This window comes from Notolepis coatsorum (genome assembly GCF_963971535.1).
Source record: "Notolepis coatsorum genome assembly, chromosome: 7".
NCBI classification, from domain to species: Eukaryota; Metazoa; Chordata; class Actinopteri; order Aulopiformes; family Paralepididae; genus Notolepis; species Notolepis coatsorum.
Genome location: NC_140171.1, coordinates 35,951,202 through 35,969,550, shown reverse-complemented (window position 1 = coordinate 35,969,550; position 18,349 = coordinate 35,951,202). Strand labels below are relative to the sequence as shown.

Here is an 18,349-nt window from a genome sequence, read left to right as displayed (position 1 = left end):
CTGAAGCCATTGACCAACTGAAACAGCCGTACACACTATGTACAGTATACAGCTAAAGTTACAACCCAAAACAGCTAGGACCCTAAAACACACACGCACGCGCACACACACACACACACACACACACACACACACACACACACACACACACACACACACGCACACACACACACACACAGCTTGAAAGAGGAAGCAGCTGACCCAGCATCCCATCCAGCCCCTGAGGCCACTTCCTGTTCCAAAGGGATTCTGAGAGATTTACAGAAGGCTTTAGCGTTTGTTATTCAGTTCAGAGTGAGGGCGCAAACACACACACACACACACACATGCACGAACACACGCATGCACATATGCGCGAACACACATTCACACACACCCTTGGTCACGCTGAGAGAGAGCATGTCATCAAGAGGGAAGGCAGGGAAACCACTAAACAGCAGAGGACTACAAAACTAGAGCAGCTGACACACACTCTCACACAGTCAAAGAGTGACTTTTAAGAAACCCATCCCAAATCACATACACATGTTTAACAGCATGTTCTGTGTGTGTGTGTGTGTGTGTGTGTGTGTGTGTGTGTGTGTGTGTGTGTGTGTGTGTGTGTGTGTGTGTGTGTGTGTGTGTGTGTGTGTGTGTGTGTGTGTGTGTGTGTGTGTGTGTGTGTGTGCGTGTGTGTGTGTGTGTGTGTGTGCGTGTGTGTGTGTGTGTGTGTGTGTGTGTACCTGTCTCCTCTGGGGAGTTGCTCTCCTGAGACAGCGTGGTCCAGCTGGACTCCTCGTCACTGGGATTCAGATTCTGGATGCGGTTCAGAGCGCAGTCCGTCTTTGGTCCGGTCCGCCTGTCCTTCTTGGTCTCCGGGGAGGAGGAGGAGGATGAGGAGGAGCAGGAGGCCACAGAGAGCAGAGGAGTGTCTTCCGGGCTGGCCTGCCTGGGGGGAGACGGAGGGGGAGGCACTGGCGAGTCTTTGCCCGATTTGAGGAGCTTGAGGCTGGGCTGGATGTCGGTGATGAGTCCTTGACCTGGTGGAACCTTCTGGTTGTTCACCGGACTTTCGCTTTTTATCATCAGCAGAGGCCTCTTCTTCTCCTCCTCCTTCTCCTCCTCCTCCTCCACCTCATCCCCGTCCTCCTCAATCTTCATCTTTGACATAATTTCCTTCTCAGACAGGATGCTGATGTCATCGCCATCCTCCGTCTCGACGTTGGTGTCGAAGCCCAGACTCACGTTGGCGTTCAGCTTGAGCTCCAGGTCTGTGTTGTTGACGTTACAGTCCAAGTCCGATACCGTTTTCTGATCTGGCTCTTGGTTGGTATTCACGTCAGAGTCGGGGTCACAGTCTAGCTTGATGATGTCACCGTCTTCTCGGTCGTTATTGGTCAGCGTCTGACCATCCTGGTCGGAGTTTGTGTTGACATTGAGGTCCTCCGCTACAGCGGAGCCGGGCTCGGGGTCCGTTGGGTCGAGACGGGTCGTGTTTCTGTTATGGTCCTGGTGTTCAGCGGCTTTGCGTTGTTGGTTGACGCCATTCTTGGCGAGTTTGGGGTTGTTTGGGGTCGTCGATGACTGTGGTGATGACTGTGGTGATGATGATGATGACGGTACTCCTTCTCCGAGGCCCATAGCGGACTGGATACTAGTGAGGGCATACTTCTTACGACACTTTGGGGGCGTGCCAGAACCCTGTTTAATGACATCACCGCTTAGAAGTTGATTGTGGGAGGAGCGAAGGCTTAGTGAGGTGGGCGGAGTGGCGGCGGGGCCGTTACGATTGGTCACATCCACTGACATCATCATCATGGCACACGTGGGCTCGACTATAGAGAGAAAAATAGAAAGAATGTAGATCCACAGATACATTTTCATAGATTTTCATTTTCAGATTTTCATCTAAGGCTCGTTCACATTACAGTACATTACATTTGTATTTTACGGGTGGATAGTGATCATCTGCATCAAAAGAACTTCAGTTCTTGTGCTTTCACACTATGAATTATCAACAGCTAGGGTTGGGGTGGTATTACGCTAACACCGTAGACCAATATATTTGAAAAGAACGATCCATTTCAATACCGTCTTAACATTTCACTTGTTGGCCAAGCTGCAACTCTAGAACTCGTCCTAATTTCCACCTAAAAGGTTGTTCATGAACCTAACCTTAACCCTAGGGCTGGGTAATAGAAATGTGCTACTTTTCTGGTATCGATCTGAATTGCTTCAATACTGTTGAGTATTGAAAAACACTGTGTCAGTGGGTGGAGAGTGCTATAGGAAGAGTGCTACTTGACTGACACTGGGTTGGAAGCAACTTGGAAAACCTCAGCTGTGAGGCGTGGTGCAAGAAGGAAGTTATCACAAAGATAACTTTGTGACAATACATTTTTTCCAAATGATCCGTTTTTGACAAGATTAGGATCGTGAAAATGTGCATGGAAGACTGGCCACCGTTGGGGAAGGGGATGATGGATAGGAGGAGGCATGGGCCCTCATTTGTCAATAATGCGTGTTCTATTTTCGCTCTGGATTTATCGGGATTTATCAAACGTGCATACACAGGTCGTACGCACACATGCAAGTACTCCGTGTTGATAAATACCAATTGTTCTTACCGTCTATGCACTATTCTAAGTATTTGCATACTGAACCGCCCCCAATTAACCATATATGGTCATTAAACACCCCCATGGGAACATGCCTGTTTGTGGAATGTGGAATAATGGCTAAGCAAACTAAAATGAGAAACTTCACTGAGAGCGAGATTGATCACGGAGGTCATCTTCTAACCAACAAATTTAAGGTAGAAAGCATTTCGTTGTGAACAATCTTATTTGGAAACATGCCACACAAAATAATATTCAGCTTTTTATTTTAATCAATATTTAATCGTATGATTTAAAATATTTGAGAATAAATAAATCCAATGAAGTTGTCCATTCCAGTGGACACCCAGGAGGGAGGAGCGTCCAAGGGTGTTGACTGATGCAGTCCTACAGAACCAGCACATTGACAGAAATAAACCTGAACCTGCACATTTTACTCGTTCCCAAAACTCCTCTACATGCCCCAATTTAAAATGGTTCACGACAGTAGACATTGCTAACGTCTAGTACGTTTAGCGGGGTAACATTAACGTTAGCTAGCTTGCCGTGACGTTGATTAGGCGACAGCATTAGACTGCCCTACTGAACAACAGGCTGCCTACTGGTAAATGACTTTAATTTGTCGTAAAAAAAGAACTACATTTACTGAATTAAAAACCTTATAACTACCTTTATTTCAAACAAAAATGCTTAAACAATAATGTTAGTGGTAGAAGGGAACTCATTTTGTGCAAAAATGGAAGCTTGTCAATTTCCATGCGGCAGAATTGTTACAATAGCCGATAATCCATTTTCCCAATGATGAATCTCTATACGGGTGGAACAGCCAGTGACGTCAGACTACACCTCCCTATATAGTCCATATAATAGACCTACTTCACCAGGTTTGAATCCATATAGACAAATTACAACAAGCCCAGAATATAGTCCATATAGACCTACTGCACCAGGTTTGAATCCATATAGACAAATTACAACAAGCCCAGAATATAGGCCGACTGCAACGGCAAGAAGGGGACAGAGCCCCGAATGGTTTGCAAGTCCACCACCACTTAGGAGGAATGGAACAAAAGGAAGCCGAGGAGTGGTGACGATGACCAAAAAGACACTAATAATAATAATAATGGATTGGATTTATATAGCGCTCTTCTCTGACTCAGAGCGCTTCACAGAGTCCATTATTCGTTCATACACAGTCATACCGGTGGTGGTAAGCTACAATTGCAGCCAGAGTTGCCCTGAGGCAGACTCACGGAAGCGTGGCGAATAATCATCGCCTACGGCCCCTCCGACCACCACCAACATTCATTCACATGCATACACATTCATACAAGGCAAGTAGGTTAAGTGTCTTGCCCAAGGACACAACGGCAATGGGATGGACATGGGCTTGAGCGTGATTCGAACCACCAACCCTTCGATCATCGACTAAAGAACAAACCACTCAAGACCCAGGTGAGACCAGCCAGTTGGAGTGAAATTAATTGGAAATTTAGAAGACATTGTTTTACTAGACTCGTTTGAAGTACAGGAGTGGTTGGAAAACGAAATTAGGAACAATTTAAGAAAAGAGGATTATGCAACAATTTTCAATGTTGAGTGTGTGTCTTTGAGACAACAGAGTCATGCGTTCAAATGAACAAAGATAGGAAATCATCAGGTTCAGGAAAAAGGGCCTGTTGAAAGGTGTCATTTGTCCTGTGCCAATCGACTGGGATGTTGAGATATCCAAGGACTCTGGAGGAGTTTGTGAGGCGAGGTGTCTGACGCACTACAGCAGTGAGACGGAGAGAGCAGAGCTTGTCGGTGTGGCTGAGTTTATTTTAATTTTTTTAACTTTTTCTCATCCTGTTTTTCTGTGTTTTTCTCCCATCCAAATTTAGTCGTTATGCCGATTCCTCGCCTTCCCTTCCTGGTCGTTGCTCGCATGTGCCCGCCACTGGTCGGTCTAGGGAGCCCTGAAGTCTATCAGATGCTTCCTCCGAGACATAGGACACAGCCAGCAGCATCTTTTCACCTGCCAGCGCGGACTCTCATTGGTGAAGTGTAACGTGTGGGAGGTCACACTACCCTCACCATCTCCCTCCCTTGCTGTGCAGGTGCCCTGACCGACCTGTAGGAGTCGCTGTTTACAACGACCAGAATACCACCCCACCGGCTTCCCTCCCGCTGACTCTGCCAATTGAGCCAGTATGACGGCCGGCCAAGCCGAAGGCAACGCTGACAGCCGGATTCGATACCAGTGTCTCTCGCGTTGGTGACGAGCGCTTAGTCCGCTGCGCCACCCAGCCGCCTGGTGTGGCTGAGGTTTGAAAGGGATGAATTGCCAACTGAAGCACGGGCACAAGGTGAGGAGAGAATTCAGATCCCCAGTGTGACCCTTTTTTACCGTTTCCCGCAGTGCAGGAGATGTCAAACATTTGGACACGTAGCTTCAAGTTGGCATGTGATTCAGAGCTGTGTGAAGAGCCAGTTGAATGTGTGAACTGTGGAAGCGCTCATGAGGCCACGTCTCTCCAACACCCAAGGAAGGTTCCGGAAGTTGAGGTAAACAAAACCTGGGTAATTGATGATGTGTCATTATGCTGAGGCGGTGAGACAGGGAGCCTAGTCAGGTAAAACAGTCTGGAAGAGGGGAACTGGAGTATATCTGGTTGGGGAAAAGACAGTTCTTGGCATTTATAGCTATGGTGATTAACTGCACCAGCGAAGCAGCAAAGAGTGATAAAACAGAAGTGATGGCAGCTCAAAACCATCTGAAACTGAAGGACTTTTCAGCACAACAACTGGAGGAAGCGCCAAGAGAGCATTTCCCGCCGTTTTGCTTTGTTTCGTTTTCTTTTGTTTCATTAGTTAGGGAGTATTTTGTGGAGGAGAGGTTAACCATGTGCATGGTTAAATCTTCATGGTTGATACAAATGTATTGTTAAAACATGGCTAATGAAATACAATTTAGGTCAGGAGTTCAGTAGAGGACTTGACTTTCTCTGGCCAGGAGAATGGGTCAAGCACCCCCCTCATTCTGCAAGTTGAGTCTTTCTGGGACAAAAGAGAGTGGGGGGGGGGGGGGGGGGGGGGGGGGGGTGACCAGGTGAGAGGAGAGGAAAAGGAGGATACCGGGGGGAAGGGGAGGTGTGAACAAAAGGCCTTGAAAGGAACTTCCACACAACTGAGATTTGATGTTATCCACATCCCTTCATTGTGCGTCACAAGTGGGTTCTATCAACCGGTGGATGGCAGCGATGCACCAGTCGTGCCTACTGCCTAGTCTGCTGGAAAACCCATTAGAAGAAGAAATGCTGTGTCATTCGAAGCCAAGTTTCAAGGTTCTCTATTGAGGTGGGAGAGGTGAGGGGTCAGCTGCTATGTTGGTGGCCTTTCGTGGATGTCAGCTGTGGCGGGCAGAGTCACCCCTGTGACCTTTTCGGCTGTTCTCACTACCCTCCGTAGGGACTTGTGGTCTGAGGCTGTGCTGTTCCCAGACCAGGCTGTGATGCAGTTTGGCAGGATTTCAAATTTGTTTTTACTAAATTGCAATACCTAGGTAGTTCATCTCATCAGTGTCAGTGAGACAAACAGCATGTTTGTTCCAAGATAAATGGCTGTTCAACCCATTCAAAATGTAACAATAATAATAATAATAATAATAATAATAATAATAATAATAATAATAATAATAATAATAATAATAATAATAATAATAATAATAATAATAATAATAATAATAATAATAATAATAATAATAATAATAATAATAATAATAATAATAATAATAATAATAATAATAAAAAAAAAAAAATAATAATAATAATAAAAAAAATAATATAAAAAGAAAAGAAAGAAAAAATAATAATAATAATAATAATAATAATAATAATAATAATAATAATAATAATAATAATAATAATAATAATAATAATAATAATAATAATAATAATAATAATAATAATAATAATAATAATAATAATAATAATAATAATACAATTCATTTGTAATGCACCCTACATTCCTGAGAATCTCAGAGTGCTACAGAGTTAAAAGAATAAAATAAAAATATATATAAAAAAAAAAGCAGAACACATAGCAGAACAACATAATAATAAGACATAAAAACAAAACAAAAAGGCCTTTCTAAAAAGGTAGGTCTTGAGTCCACGTTTAAAAGTGTCAACAGTTTGTGGTGCTCTCAGGTGGTTGGGGAGACCATTCCACAGTCTGGGTGCGGCCGAGCAGAAGGCTCGATCGCCCATGGTGTGCAGCTTAGTCCTGGGGGCTTTGAGGAGGTAGGCTGTGCCGGAGCGGAGGGAGCGTGAGGAGGACTGGGGGGTGAGGAGTTCCTTGAGGTAGGCAGGGGCACCACCGTGTACACACTGGTGAGTGAGGAGGGAGACCTTGTACTCGATCCTGTGTTCCACGGGGAGCCAGTGTAGTGATCTGAGGATGGGGTGATGTGGTCATGTTTGCGCACCCTCATCAGGATCCTAGCAGCGCTATTCTGGATGGATTGCCGTTTTTGAATGCTTTTGAACAAAGCCTCTGATTGGCTCGTGCAGCGCATATAACGCATATAACTCAGCAGAGTATAGTTTTCTGTATTGTATCTGTATTGAATCCACTGTATTGAATCGACTGATATCGAAAAGATTTCAGACGAATCCGATACACACTTTCAGCCCTACTTAACCCTAACCTTGGGTGGTCAGGTGGCGTAGCGGAGATTGTGCTCGTCACCAATGCAAGAGGCTGCGGTCTCGACTCCCGGAGAGTCAGCATTGCCTTGGCTCGGGCTAATCGCTATACTAACTCATTTGGCTGAGTTAGGGGGAGGGGAGCCGTGGGTGGGTCCTGGGCGTTGTGGACAGCGACCCCTACAGTTTGGTCGGGGCGCCTGCTCAGCGAAGGTAGGATCTGGTGAGAGGTAGTGCGGCCTCCCACACGTTACACTCTCCCAGTGAGAATCTGCGCGGCCAGGCTGGCTGCCGGCTGGCTGCAAATGCGTCGGAGGAAAGCATGTGACAGTCTCCGGCCTCTCGGACCAACAGTAGGGGAAAGTGCGCAACAACCAGGAAGGGGGTTGGGAATTGGCATAACGACTAACAGTGGAATGGGAGAAAAATCGGAAAAAAGAAGGAGGGGGGAAAACCTAACCTTAACCACAGTGGAGACCTCACGTCCAGGGGCGGGGCTAGGGGGTGGCTACTTGGGCTCAAGCCCCGAATGTTTTCTGAAAAGCCCCGAATCTATTTTCAAAAAATATATATATATATATAATTTTTTTTTTTTTTTTTTTACAATTAATCATTGTTACATGAAAATATGTTTGCACCAGATTTAGCAGAAGCTAATTTCCATCTGTAGTCTATCCAGCTGCTAACTGTATTTGAGTGAGTTAAGTCTTGGTGTTATGGTAGACTCAGACCTAAGCTTTAAATCACAATCAACAAGTTGACAAAAACATAATTCTTCCACCTTAGAAACATAGCTTTTAAGATATGTGATAACACAGGCTGCCGGCATGTCTTTATGAATGGAAATATCGAATAAAAGAAACAACGATGAAAACCCGACTATACTCTGGTTTTCGGGGGTCCTGCCGCTCAACGTTCGGCGAGTTAACCCTAGATCTTAGATCCTAATATGAAAAACGATGTGATTTAATGTTCTATGTCTTACCTTGACTTTGTCTATTTTACTGCTATCTATTTTATGCTTTATGTCTGCACTTTATGCATTGCTCTTGATCTGCCAATGTTGTGCTCTTTTTGTACTGCTGTGAAGCACTTTGAGCTGCAATTCTTGTATGAAAGGTGCTATACAAACACAGTGTATTATTATTATTATTATTATTATTATTATTATTATTATTATTATTATTATTATTATTATTATTATTATTATTATTATAAATTATTATAGTTTGCTTCATTAATTAAAGGGTGTGAATTTAAGTGTTCTTTAGTGCCTTTTGTCTGCTTTAAGGTGGTGGTATAAGTTAACGGTTGTGGTGTCGAAGTAAAAAAAATCCCCGGATCTCCTACAATCCTAAATCCGCCCCTGCTCACGTCCCACCCTAACCTAAAATATAGATATCTTTTTTGGGATAGTTGATTTTCAAAAGAGGTGGAGAGTCTACCAAGATGGCAAGGGCGAGCGTATTAGCGAGTAGTTACCAGGAAAATGTGGTGATGGGTTGACATTCATCTAATGTAACATTAGTTTTACTTTGCCAACATTTTGGATTGCATTTGAGAGACAAGGGCGACCTTGTGTGTGTGTGTGTGTGTGTGTGTGTGTGTGTGTGTGTGTGTGTGTGTGTGTGTGTGTGTGTGTGTGTGTGTGTGTGTGTGTGTGTGTGTGTGTGTGTGTGTGTGTGTGTGTGTGTGTGTGTGTGTGTGTGTGTGTGTGTGTGTGTGTGTGTGTGTGTATGTGGTGTTGTGCTGTGCTTGTGGGGGGGCAGCGGTAACAGCCAGGTGTGTGTGGCAACGTCAGGTACTGTACCGGTAACGTTTGGGGTTTTGCTCTCACCTGGGAGCAAAAGCCCTGGCGTTGCCCAGTGGTGATTACCTGTGTTTCTGCCCTGATTGCCCTAATTGGTACCTGGTGTGTATAGTATACTCTGCTTCATATGTCCTCCTTGTTTGCTATTCACATTGTCAGTCGTTCACTGAACAGTTACAGTGAGTAGTCTTGTGTATCATTGTGAAGGCATTATCGCTCCTTGCCACGGAGGACATTCTTGTTGTGCTATTTTGTCGAAGACGCCATGTCCTTATGATTGCCGTTTATCGTAATCGTTATTTAAAGTCTTTTCTACTACGAGCATAATGCAGCATTGTCGTGTGACGTGCTTATTATTTAGTGCATTTTGGAGACTTGCTGTCTTCCCTTTCTTTTCCCCTTTATTGTATTATTACCGTGTTCATTATTATAAAGCGTTTAGCATGTATTGGAGACTTGCTCTCTCCCTTTGTTTTTGAGCCACGCACTCGAATTAAAGGGGCAGTGCTCATATTCGAGAATCAAGAACTGTCTCTCATCGTGTCTGTTCTTCACTGCACCTGGGTCCAACACCCCTCTACCCACGCCGTAACAGAACCTTATAACTAGTTATGTGCAGGACACTAATGTTGTGCGATGCTTGGGCTGGCATGCTCTTGGTTTGTTTTGTGACACCATGTGTGCATGCGTTCCCGGCAATATCTGGGGACTAGGGAAAAATGGATACCGCCCAACCCTACCAACCACATATTCTAAAAGTGTAATGCAATGTATTCAATTGAACCGAGAATAGATAACACATGTTCAATTCCAAGTGAGCCTCAAAATATGATATGGGTTCATTTTCCTTTATTGTGTGCTGCCATAGCAAGGCAAGTTAACGATTCCCAGCTGCCCACAGTCATTTGCTGGTAACCACTTCTTAAGAGACTTATACTGGTGGATTGAATTCCACCCTTAACGGTTTAATCAAATTTCACAGTAAACAATGTGTACAGTAAGTATGGAGATGCATTCCATGTTGTGAAAGCCCACAGTGTGTGTGTGTGTGTGTGTGTGTGTGTGCATGTGTGTGTGTGTGTGTTACCTGATAAGAGGTCAGTCATGGACTGCAGTTGGTCACGGTTCAGGGTTCAGGAGCTGCTGCAGCTGCAGATCTGAACATGGCAGGAGAAAGAAGAGGAAAGGAAACATGAAAAAAAGGAATTCTGAAAATCCTCACTTCAACAGTTTCCCCCGGAGACAGTCGCCACCCATGTGGAACCCAGCTGCAGCTGGTAGCTATGGAAACGCTACAACGCTCTAAAGCAGTGGACTGACTACTACACTAACACAGTGCATGTGCGTGTGTGTGTGTGTGTATGTGTGTGTGTGTGTGTGTGTGTGTGTGTGTGTGTGTGTGTGTGTGTTGACATGGTGCACCATCCCCAGTGTGTGTGTGTGTGTGTGTGTGTGTGTGTGTGTGTAGGTGTGTGTGTGTGTGTGTGTGTGTGTGTGTGTGTGTGTGTGTGTGTGTGTGTGTGTGTGTGTGTGTGTGTGTGTGTGTGTGTGTGTGTGTGTGTTTGTGTGTTGGGGATGGGCACGATTACGCGTCTGTTACGAGGGTACTCGAGTGGTTACAAGGAATCCTGTGTGGTGTGTTTTGATGTGTATGGCTTGCCATATTTGAGGAGGCAAGGGTTTGTGGATAATGTGCGCACTGGGTTCCTTTTTGTTTGTGAATGTACCCAGCATTAAACCACAGTCAACTGCAAGTCCATCTCCCGAGTTATATATTATTATAAGGATGATGGAAAGTCTGGGAATATAACAAAAAGTGGGCGACGAGGCTGTTTGAACGTACACCGAGCAATTGTGTGTAAGAAGTCGGTTTATTTACTTTGATTTACGTTAGTTGAAGTGGAGAGTTTGCTAGCGACCATGCTAGCTCGTGGTGACCCCCGATGTACCGCTGGGATGCAGCTGAGAGGGGAGGAAACATACTAACGGGGAAAAAATGGCTGGAGTTGATAGTCATTATTTTATTTTATAATTCTTTTTATCTTTCTATCTTTTTCACCCATCCCAATTTAGTCATTATGCCAATTCCCTTCCTGGTCATTGCGCGCATTGCCCTAATGTCGGTCTGGGGAGAAGCCAGCTCCTTCTTTTGACAGCGAGGAGTTTCACTGGGAGAACGTAACGTGTGCGGAGGTTCGCGCCATTTCCCCCAGATCCCCTCCCTGCTGAACAGGCGCCCCGACTGACCAGTAGGAGGCGATGTTTGCAATGACCAGGACTCATACCCCACCGGCTTCCCACCCGTGAACGCTGTCAATTGTGTTTGTAGGGACGACTGACCAAGCTGGAGGTACCGATGACAGCTGGATTCGAACCCAGAGTCTCTGCAGTGGTAGGCGAGTGCTTAGACCTCTACGCTATCCAGCCACCCCTGTCATAATATTGGACCTATTGGAGAGTCTTGACTACTTTATTCAAGCAATTAACCTATCACAAACCCGCCCTCTTTTTAAAAAAAAATGTATATCCACTTTTTCTCCCTATTTTCTATTTTTCTCCCATCCCAATTTCATGTTTCCAATTCTTCCCTCCCCTGTCTTGAACGTTGCTAGACTATGCCTCCCACTGGTCGGCTGTGGTGAGGATAGAAGCCTTGCATCACGTGTCCCCTCCGGTACACGAGGAGGCAGCCTGTCGCATCTTTTCACCGCAGCAGCTCGAACTCTCAGTGGCGAGGAGTAACGTGTGGGAGGCTCATGCTGCCCCCGATACTTCCTGTTTCCGCCGCACCGGCGTCACCCAACCGACCTGTAGGAGTCGCTGTCCACAACGTCCAATCCCCACCCACCGGCTTTCCCACCCTCTAACACTGCCAATTGTGTTAGTATGACGGCCGGCCAAGCCGGTAGCAATGCCGAGAGCTGGGCTCGATACCAGCATCTCCTGCGTTAGTGGCGAGCGCCTTGCCCACTGCGCCACTCAGCCGCCCCCGCCCTCTTTTCTTGATCCTCCAATCACAACTGTTTGAGAGGATCGGTTGTGGGTTTGAGATGGGTCAAATGGGACCATTAACTCATTGGACGCCACTCACGAATAAAGTCGGGTTAACTCGCCGATGCTTGAGCGCCAAACCCGAGAAAAGTCGGGTTTTCTATCGTTATTTCTTTTATTCGATATTCCCATTCATAATCCATCGAGGGAGCCTGTGTTATCATTGGGAATGAGTCTGCGGCCGGTATTGCACATCCTTTGAAACTCTCTGGCTTGGGCTGTGCGTCGATCTAAGTCCGGTCCGGGTTTTCCTTGTCGGGCAGGACAAGCGTTTATAACGCATGGATTGAGGAGAATCAAGCACTCCCGGTTCATGTTCTTTGGTGGATTATGTTGGCAACACGATCTACATCAATACTTAAAGATAATTGGAATATTCTTTTTGGAGTACATCCTAGTCAAGGTAAGGGCTATGGTATCAATCTTGCGTTGATCCAAGAATCCTTTCACTGCAATCTGGAAAATTACTCTTGCCCATCCCTAGTGTGTGTGACGTGATGCACCATCCTTAGTGTGTGTGTGTGTGTGTGTGTGTGTGTGTGTGTGTGTGTGTATGTGTGTGTGTGTGTGTGTGTGTGTGTGTGTGTGTGTGTGTGTGTGTGGTGCAGAGGAGGCATATCTAATACTAGATAAGTAAAACGAACCTCTCCACACATTGAAAATCACACTTAAAGGCCTCATCGTAACATTCATACAAACATAAGATAAGCCATGAGCCACACAGGAGCGATGTCCCTTTCAAATAGATGATGGATGTGTGTGAGCACATGTCATTGCTAATGTCTATTCAGAGTATTTAGGCTAATATTTTAGGTAGCTTCAGTAAGGTAGCATTAGTGGGTATTAGGCTAATATTAGTAAGTATTAGGCTAGGATTAGTAAGGTAGTATTAGTAAGTATTAGGCTAGTATTAGTAGTTTCCCCCCCGCCCCCCCTGAAAAAATTATAATAAAATAAAAAATAAAAATGTATATTTACTGAGGATGGCCAGATAATGTTAATATTTAAACTTTTAAAATTATTATACAGAGAGAAGCTTCAGCAAGTACAAAACGCTGCTGACCGACAAAAGAGAATCCCTCACTGAGGAAAACACAAAGGCCTAACCATCATGTATCACAATGGTGATGTCAGCCAGAGATGGGGAGAAGCATGAACCTTTAAAGGGCATCTCTTTGAAATAAATGACATTTTACAGTTTTTTTCTGATTTCTTTTAAACAAATTATTATTTTGTATTATTTAACTATTTAATTATTATTTAGTTATTCCACTGCACTGGCAGTTGAACTGCATTGAACTGAACTGAATTGAAAAAAAGAAACCTCATAACTGAACTGGCACTGAACATTGAACTACACTGGCACTGTTTGCAGATGTACTGTTATTAAAGTTAGTTAAAAACATCATTTTGTATTGTTTTTTTTGGTTAAATCCAAAGGAAAAAATATAAAATCAGAGAAATCCGAAAACAGGACCATTTAAAACTGAGAAATCCAAAAACAGGAAAAGATTAAACGGAATTCATAGGGCCCTAGTTAAAGGTGAGTTAATAAATTCACTCTGAAAATCTGCTCCGCTCTGATAAACTGACTCTTTGGTCAGAGCGTCCAGTGTGCACTCTGAGCCCTCAGCTCGCTCTGACACTGGTTGTAAATAGTTATGAGTGTTGTATGTGCCTCCCTGTATTGTAAATAGTTCATATGTGTGTTGTCACTACTGTATGTATAATTGTAAATAAGTTAATTTATGTGTTGTAATAAACCTAATTATGTGCAATAGTTTCATTTCAGCTCAATGTAGAGAAATGCACCGATACTAACATACTGCGCGCGTCTATGACGACACTGTTGACACCACGTATCCGTGACACGACAACACTAGTAGTTTTGGGGGGCCTACCACCCCCCCTGAAAAGAATCCTAGGGGAAACACTGGTAGTATTAGTAAGTATTAGCCAATACAGAGTTCTGTCTGATCCTCCACAAAACAGATTCGTTTGGAATGGCTGCATCAAAACTTCTAATGAATTCTCGATGATAGAAATCCTACATCCTCCTATGTGGGGAAAAAGGCAGACATTCAGGTTGTGTTGCATTGATTTCTGACATATTACTGTGTCTTGGTATCAGAGTTTAGTAATGGGGAAATTATCTGATGATACCAAAACCCTATTTGAGCCCAATGATGGCCCAATATCCAATGCCAGTATCAGTACTGGTACATCTCCACTTACTTTCATCTACGTGTTTTTTTCCAGGTATGTGTAAGCCTGAAAACTGGTGTGGTTATAAACTATTCTAGACTAATACGTTAATGGGCATCAAGAGAGGTATAACATGCTACCTACCAGAGAGCTAGGGGCTATGGGCAACTCCACAATGGAGTGCTTCCATGGTGATAAAACCACTGCTTCTGTCTTCAACCAATCACAGGGCTTTATCAGGGCACCCACTTCCTGGAAAAAATACACACATAAAACAGGATTAATGATGGCATTAGGGAGGGGGGGGGCAAAGAAGAGAGGGGGAGAAAATAGAGAGAAAGAGAGAGCAAGAGAGAGAAAGAGAGAGAGGGGGAAGAGAGGAAAGAGAGAAACCGCAGGACAATGAAGGGTCAAATAAAGACACATGAATTATTCACACCCTCTGATCAAAGATTAAAACACAAGAGGTGACTGAGTGTGTACATGTGTGCGTGTGTGTGTGTGTGTGTGTGTGTGTGTGTGTGTGTGTGTGTGTGTGTGTGTGTGTGTGTGTGTGTGTGTGTGTGTGTGTGTGTGTGTGTGTGTGTGTGTGTGTGCGAGTATGCATGTGCGTATAAGGAATATAAGGCTCATTTTGTGGAAAGCTCATATTTCTTTGCTGCAGTCTGGTCCTTTGCTGAGTGGAACCATCATAAACCTCATGTCATGGGAGACTTGTAAACTCCTGCTGCCATGCCCCCTGCATCTAATGTACACACACACACACACACACACACACACACACACACACACACACACACACACACACACACACACACACACACACACACACACACACACACAATGCACTCATGTATATACACATGTATATACACAAACACAGACATGCGCGCACACACACACAGTTACGCATATACTGTAGTTACGTAACCTATTAAATTAGCATATTTATGTCCCACAATAAACAATCCCACCATATACTATCCAGGGGCAGCACTGGGGGCCTGGGCATAATCATTTATATGGGGCCCACTCCTCATAACTGATGAACATGTTAATTCTGTAGCCATAGTAAAGAGGCACTTCACCAAAAGACAATGCAGATTTACTTTGCACATAATCGCACACATATCCCAAAACTGCAAATAGTTTTACACACATTGATCTAATTTGACAGTTAATGAGAGTTATTTAGTTTGAATAAAGTATGTGCTCCAGCTGATGTGATCGGAGTAGGGGTGGAACGGTTCACAAAATTGACGGTTCGGTTCGTATCACGGTTTTAGGTTTACGGTTTTCGGTTCGGTATACGTTGTTTTTAATTTAATTTTTATTTAACACTCCAAAAATACCATACATCAACATAAGATATATAGCCTAAAAATAATCCAACTTTTCAGTTATTCTTAAGGACGTAGTCATGCAAAAACTTAAAGAATGAGGCCATTTGACATCAGGCACATTCTTTTGACAGTGACGGTTAGAGCTAGGAGAGATTTTGGTACAGCAAGAGGGGAGGCATTGCTGATTTAAACATGCTTCTCATTTATTTGGTAAGAAAAAGGTTTACCTTTAATAATGTTTGGCACACAAAGACCAAACTGACTGAAAAATATAGGCAACATTTGTCAAAGTATTAACTTAGTGCAAACAAAAAATTATTAAACCTTTCCATTTTTGTGGCCACATTATAGACAAAGGCCAACATAAAATATGCATAATGCTCAACCAGCACTAGACTTTCTTATCAAAAAGTAAAAGTCACAGAAAAGATGATTAGGGTTTTAAATAAGGACGTTTATGGGGTTTCTTGTATTTTACGAAGTTGCGATCGTTACCAAAAGCATGTTTTAGGTCCGGTAAAATACGACGCTGTGATCAATACAAAAGCATGTTTTAGGTTCGGTAAAATAGACCTAAAATAGACCTTACCTTATTCAGAAGGTACTACAAAATGAATAATCCATGTGGTTCCATCGCAATCGCCATTACTCGTGTGCATTGGGTCTGGCTATAATACGGGAAACAATAGGTTTCAGGCGAGCAAATCTCCGTCAGATGGCTGTGTGCTGACTTCACTTTGAGGGGGAAGGGATTCCTGCAGCCGGAGGTAGCGAGGCACTGAAAGACACCTTAGAGACCCAGTTCAAAAGGTAGGTGATACTGCCACCTGTCAGGATTAGATCGTCATTGCAATTATAACGTGGGCAGCGGTGCCAGGGAGACAGAGGCAGGTCCGCGCGAGTGTTTAGAATGGGGAAATCGGAAAAAAAACTAAAAATGATCTAAAAAACGAGAAAACGCGTTTTTGGCGCTCAACGGTTGGATTTGAAACACGAAAATTCACGTTTTTGGCGCAGAATGAGTTAAAGGAACACGCCAACATTTTGGGAAATTAGCTTACCATCTTATCCAGAGAGAGACAAGAAGATAGATACCAGTTTCCTCTCTGTGCGTTCAGTAGAAAGCTGTCTGGCTGCATGGTAGCCTAGCTTAGCACAAAGAATGGAAGCGGACATGACCGGTTAGCCTAGGCATTGTCCAAGTAACACCTCTCCCGAAGGCTACCCGGTCATGTCCGCTTCCATTCATTGTGCTATATGTACTGTATATGTGTATACTGTATACTTACTTCACCAGAGATTATATTTAGCATTTTATTTAGCATTATGCCATTTTTAGATTATATATATTAGATTAGATTTCAGATTATTAGATTATATATATATATTGTAACTATATTTATTGTAGAGCAAATATAATTAGAGAGGGCATACATACCCTCATCTTGCACCTTGACATTTTTACACTGCCTACTTGCTCTTATGCGCGTGCCCAGAGTTAATTATATTGTTATATTGTTTACTAGGGCTGTCTTAAATACTTCAAAGCTTCGAAGCTTCGTTCGATGGGCATGGGATTCGAATGGGAAAATAAAATTTGAATATATAAAAAAATAAAATCTATTTTTTCTTTACCTGCATCTCTGCCTCTTTTTGTTAACTACAACAAGCAATGCTGTTTGTTATTTAAGATGAGGTCGGACTCAGCACTGACAGATTTGTGTTTATTGTGCTTCTTTTATAAAGCCTCAAATGACGGCTTACAATATTTCATTTGTCTTTATTAACTACATATAAATATTTATATAATTGTTTGCTTTATAGACGAAGGTTGCAACATAATTATGTAATGTAATGTTGTTGGCTGTGTAACGGAGAGCAGCCGCCCAGGCAGCACAGCTCCCGACTCATTATTCATTTAATTAATTAATCTAATCCAATCCACTTTATTTATAGAGCACATTTAAAAACAACAAAGTTGACCAAAGTGCTGTACAAGTCCCACAACATAAAAAAAAATAAAAATAAAAATGTATATATATTTATTTTTTTTATCTCGAAGCTTCAAATTAAAATCTAAACTCGGCCCCAAAGCTTCGAATGCCAAAACATTTTCGAAGGTCAGCCCTATTGTTTACACTGCCTATTTTTTATTCTATTTTTATTTTTACTTCTCCACTGTATGATCATTTTACGACCGGTATCATGTCTTCTACTACCTCTACCTCCCCTCCCCCTCCCACATGCTGATATGATGCCTGAATTTCCCCAAGGGGATCAATAAAGGAATATCTTATCTTAAGTGTCTTGCTCAAGGACACATCGACACGCTGTCCGGGAGGAGCGGGAACTGAACCGAGAACCTTCTACCAGACGACCGCTCTACCTCCTGAGCCACTGTCGCCCCCTACACATATTGTCTGAGACTATTTATATTGCGGTTGTGGCGGGTGACCCATAAAGAGAGCCACCCTGGTCACCACCACAAATCCCCTCTCTGGCAGGCGATGGAAGGCCAGACACAGCAGGGCCTCCTGCCACTATGACAGTGTTTTCCCCCCAAGGCCGTCCGCCTACTCAACCAAGGCTCCTGACTGAACCTACCAGCAATGCTCCACATGGCCACAATGACATGTATATGCAGATAATGTTAGT

The 18,349-nt window shown here is 43.6% G+C and overlaps 1 protein-coding gene across 1 annotated transcript in view; it reads right to left on the bottom strand.

The window, feature by feature from the left end:
• Positions 1-18,349, bottom strand: part of LOC311231625 (amyloid beta precursor protein binding family B member 2-like) — a 123,109-nt gene that overhangs the window by 61,202 nt on the left and 43,558 nt on the right. The window contains 3 exon segments of the mRNA XM_084318255.1: positions 723-1,814; positions 10,183-10,252; positions 14,496-14,603. Coding sequence (XP_084174381.1) covers positions 723-1,814; positions 10,183-10,201 — 1,111 coding nt within the window. The 5' untranslated portion in view covers positions 10,202-10,252; positions 14,496-14,603.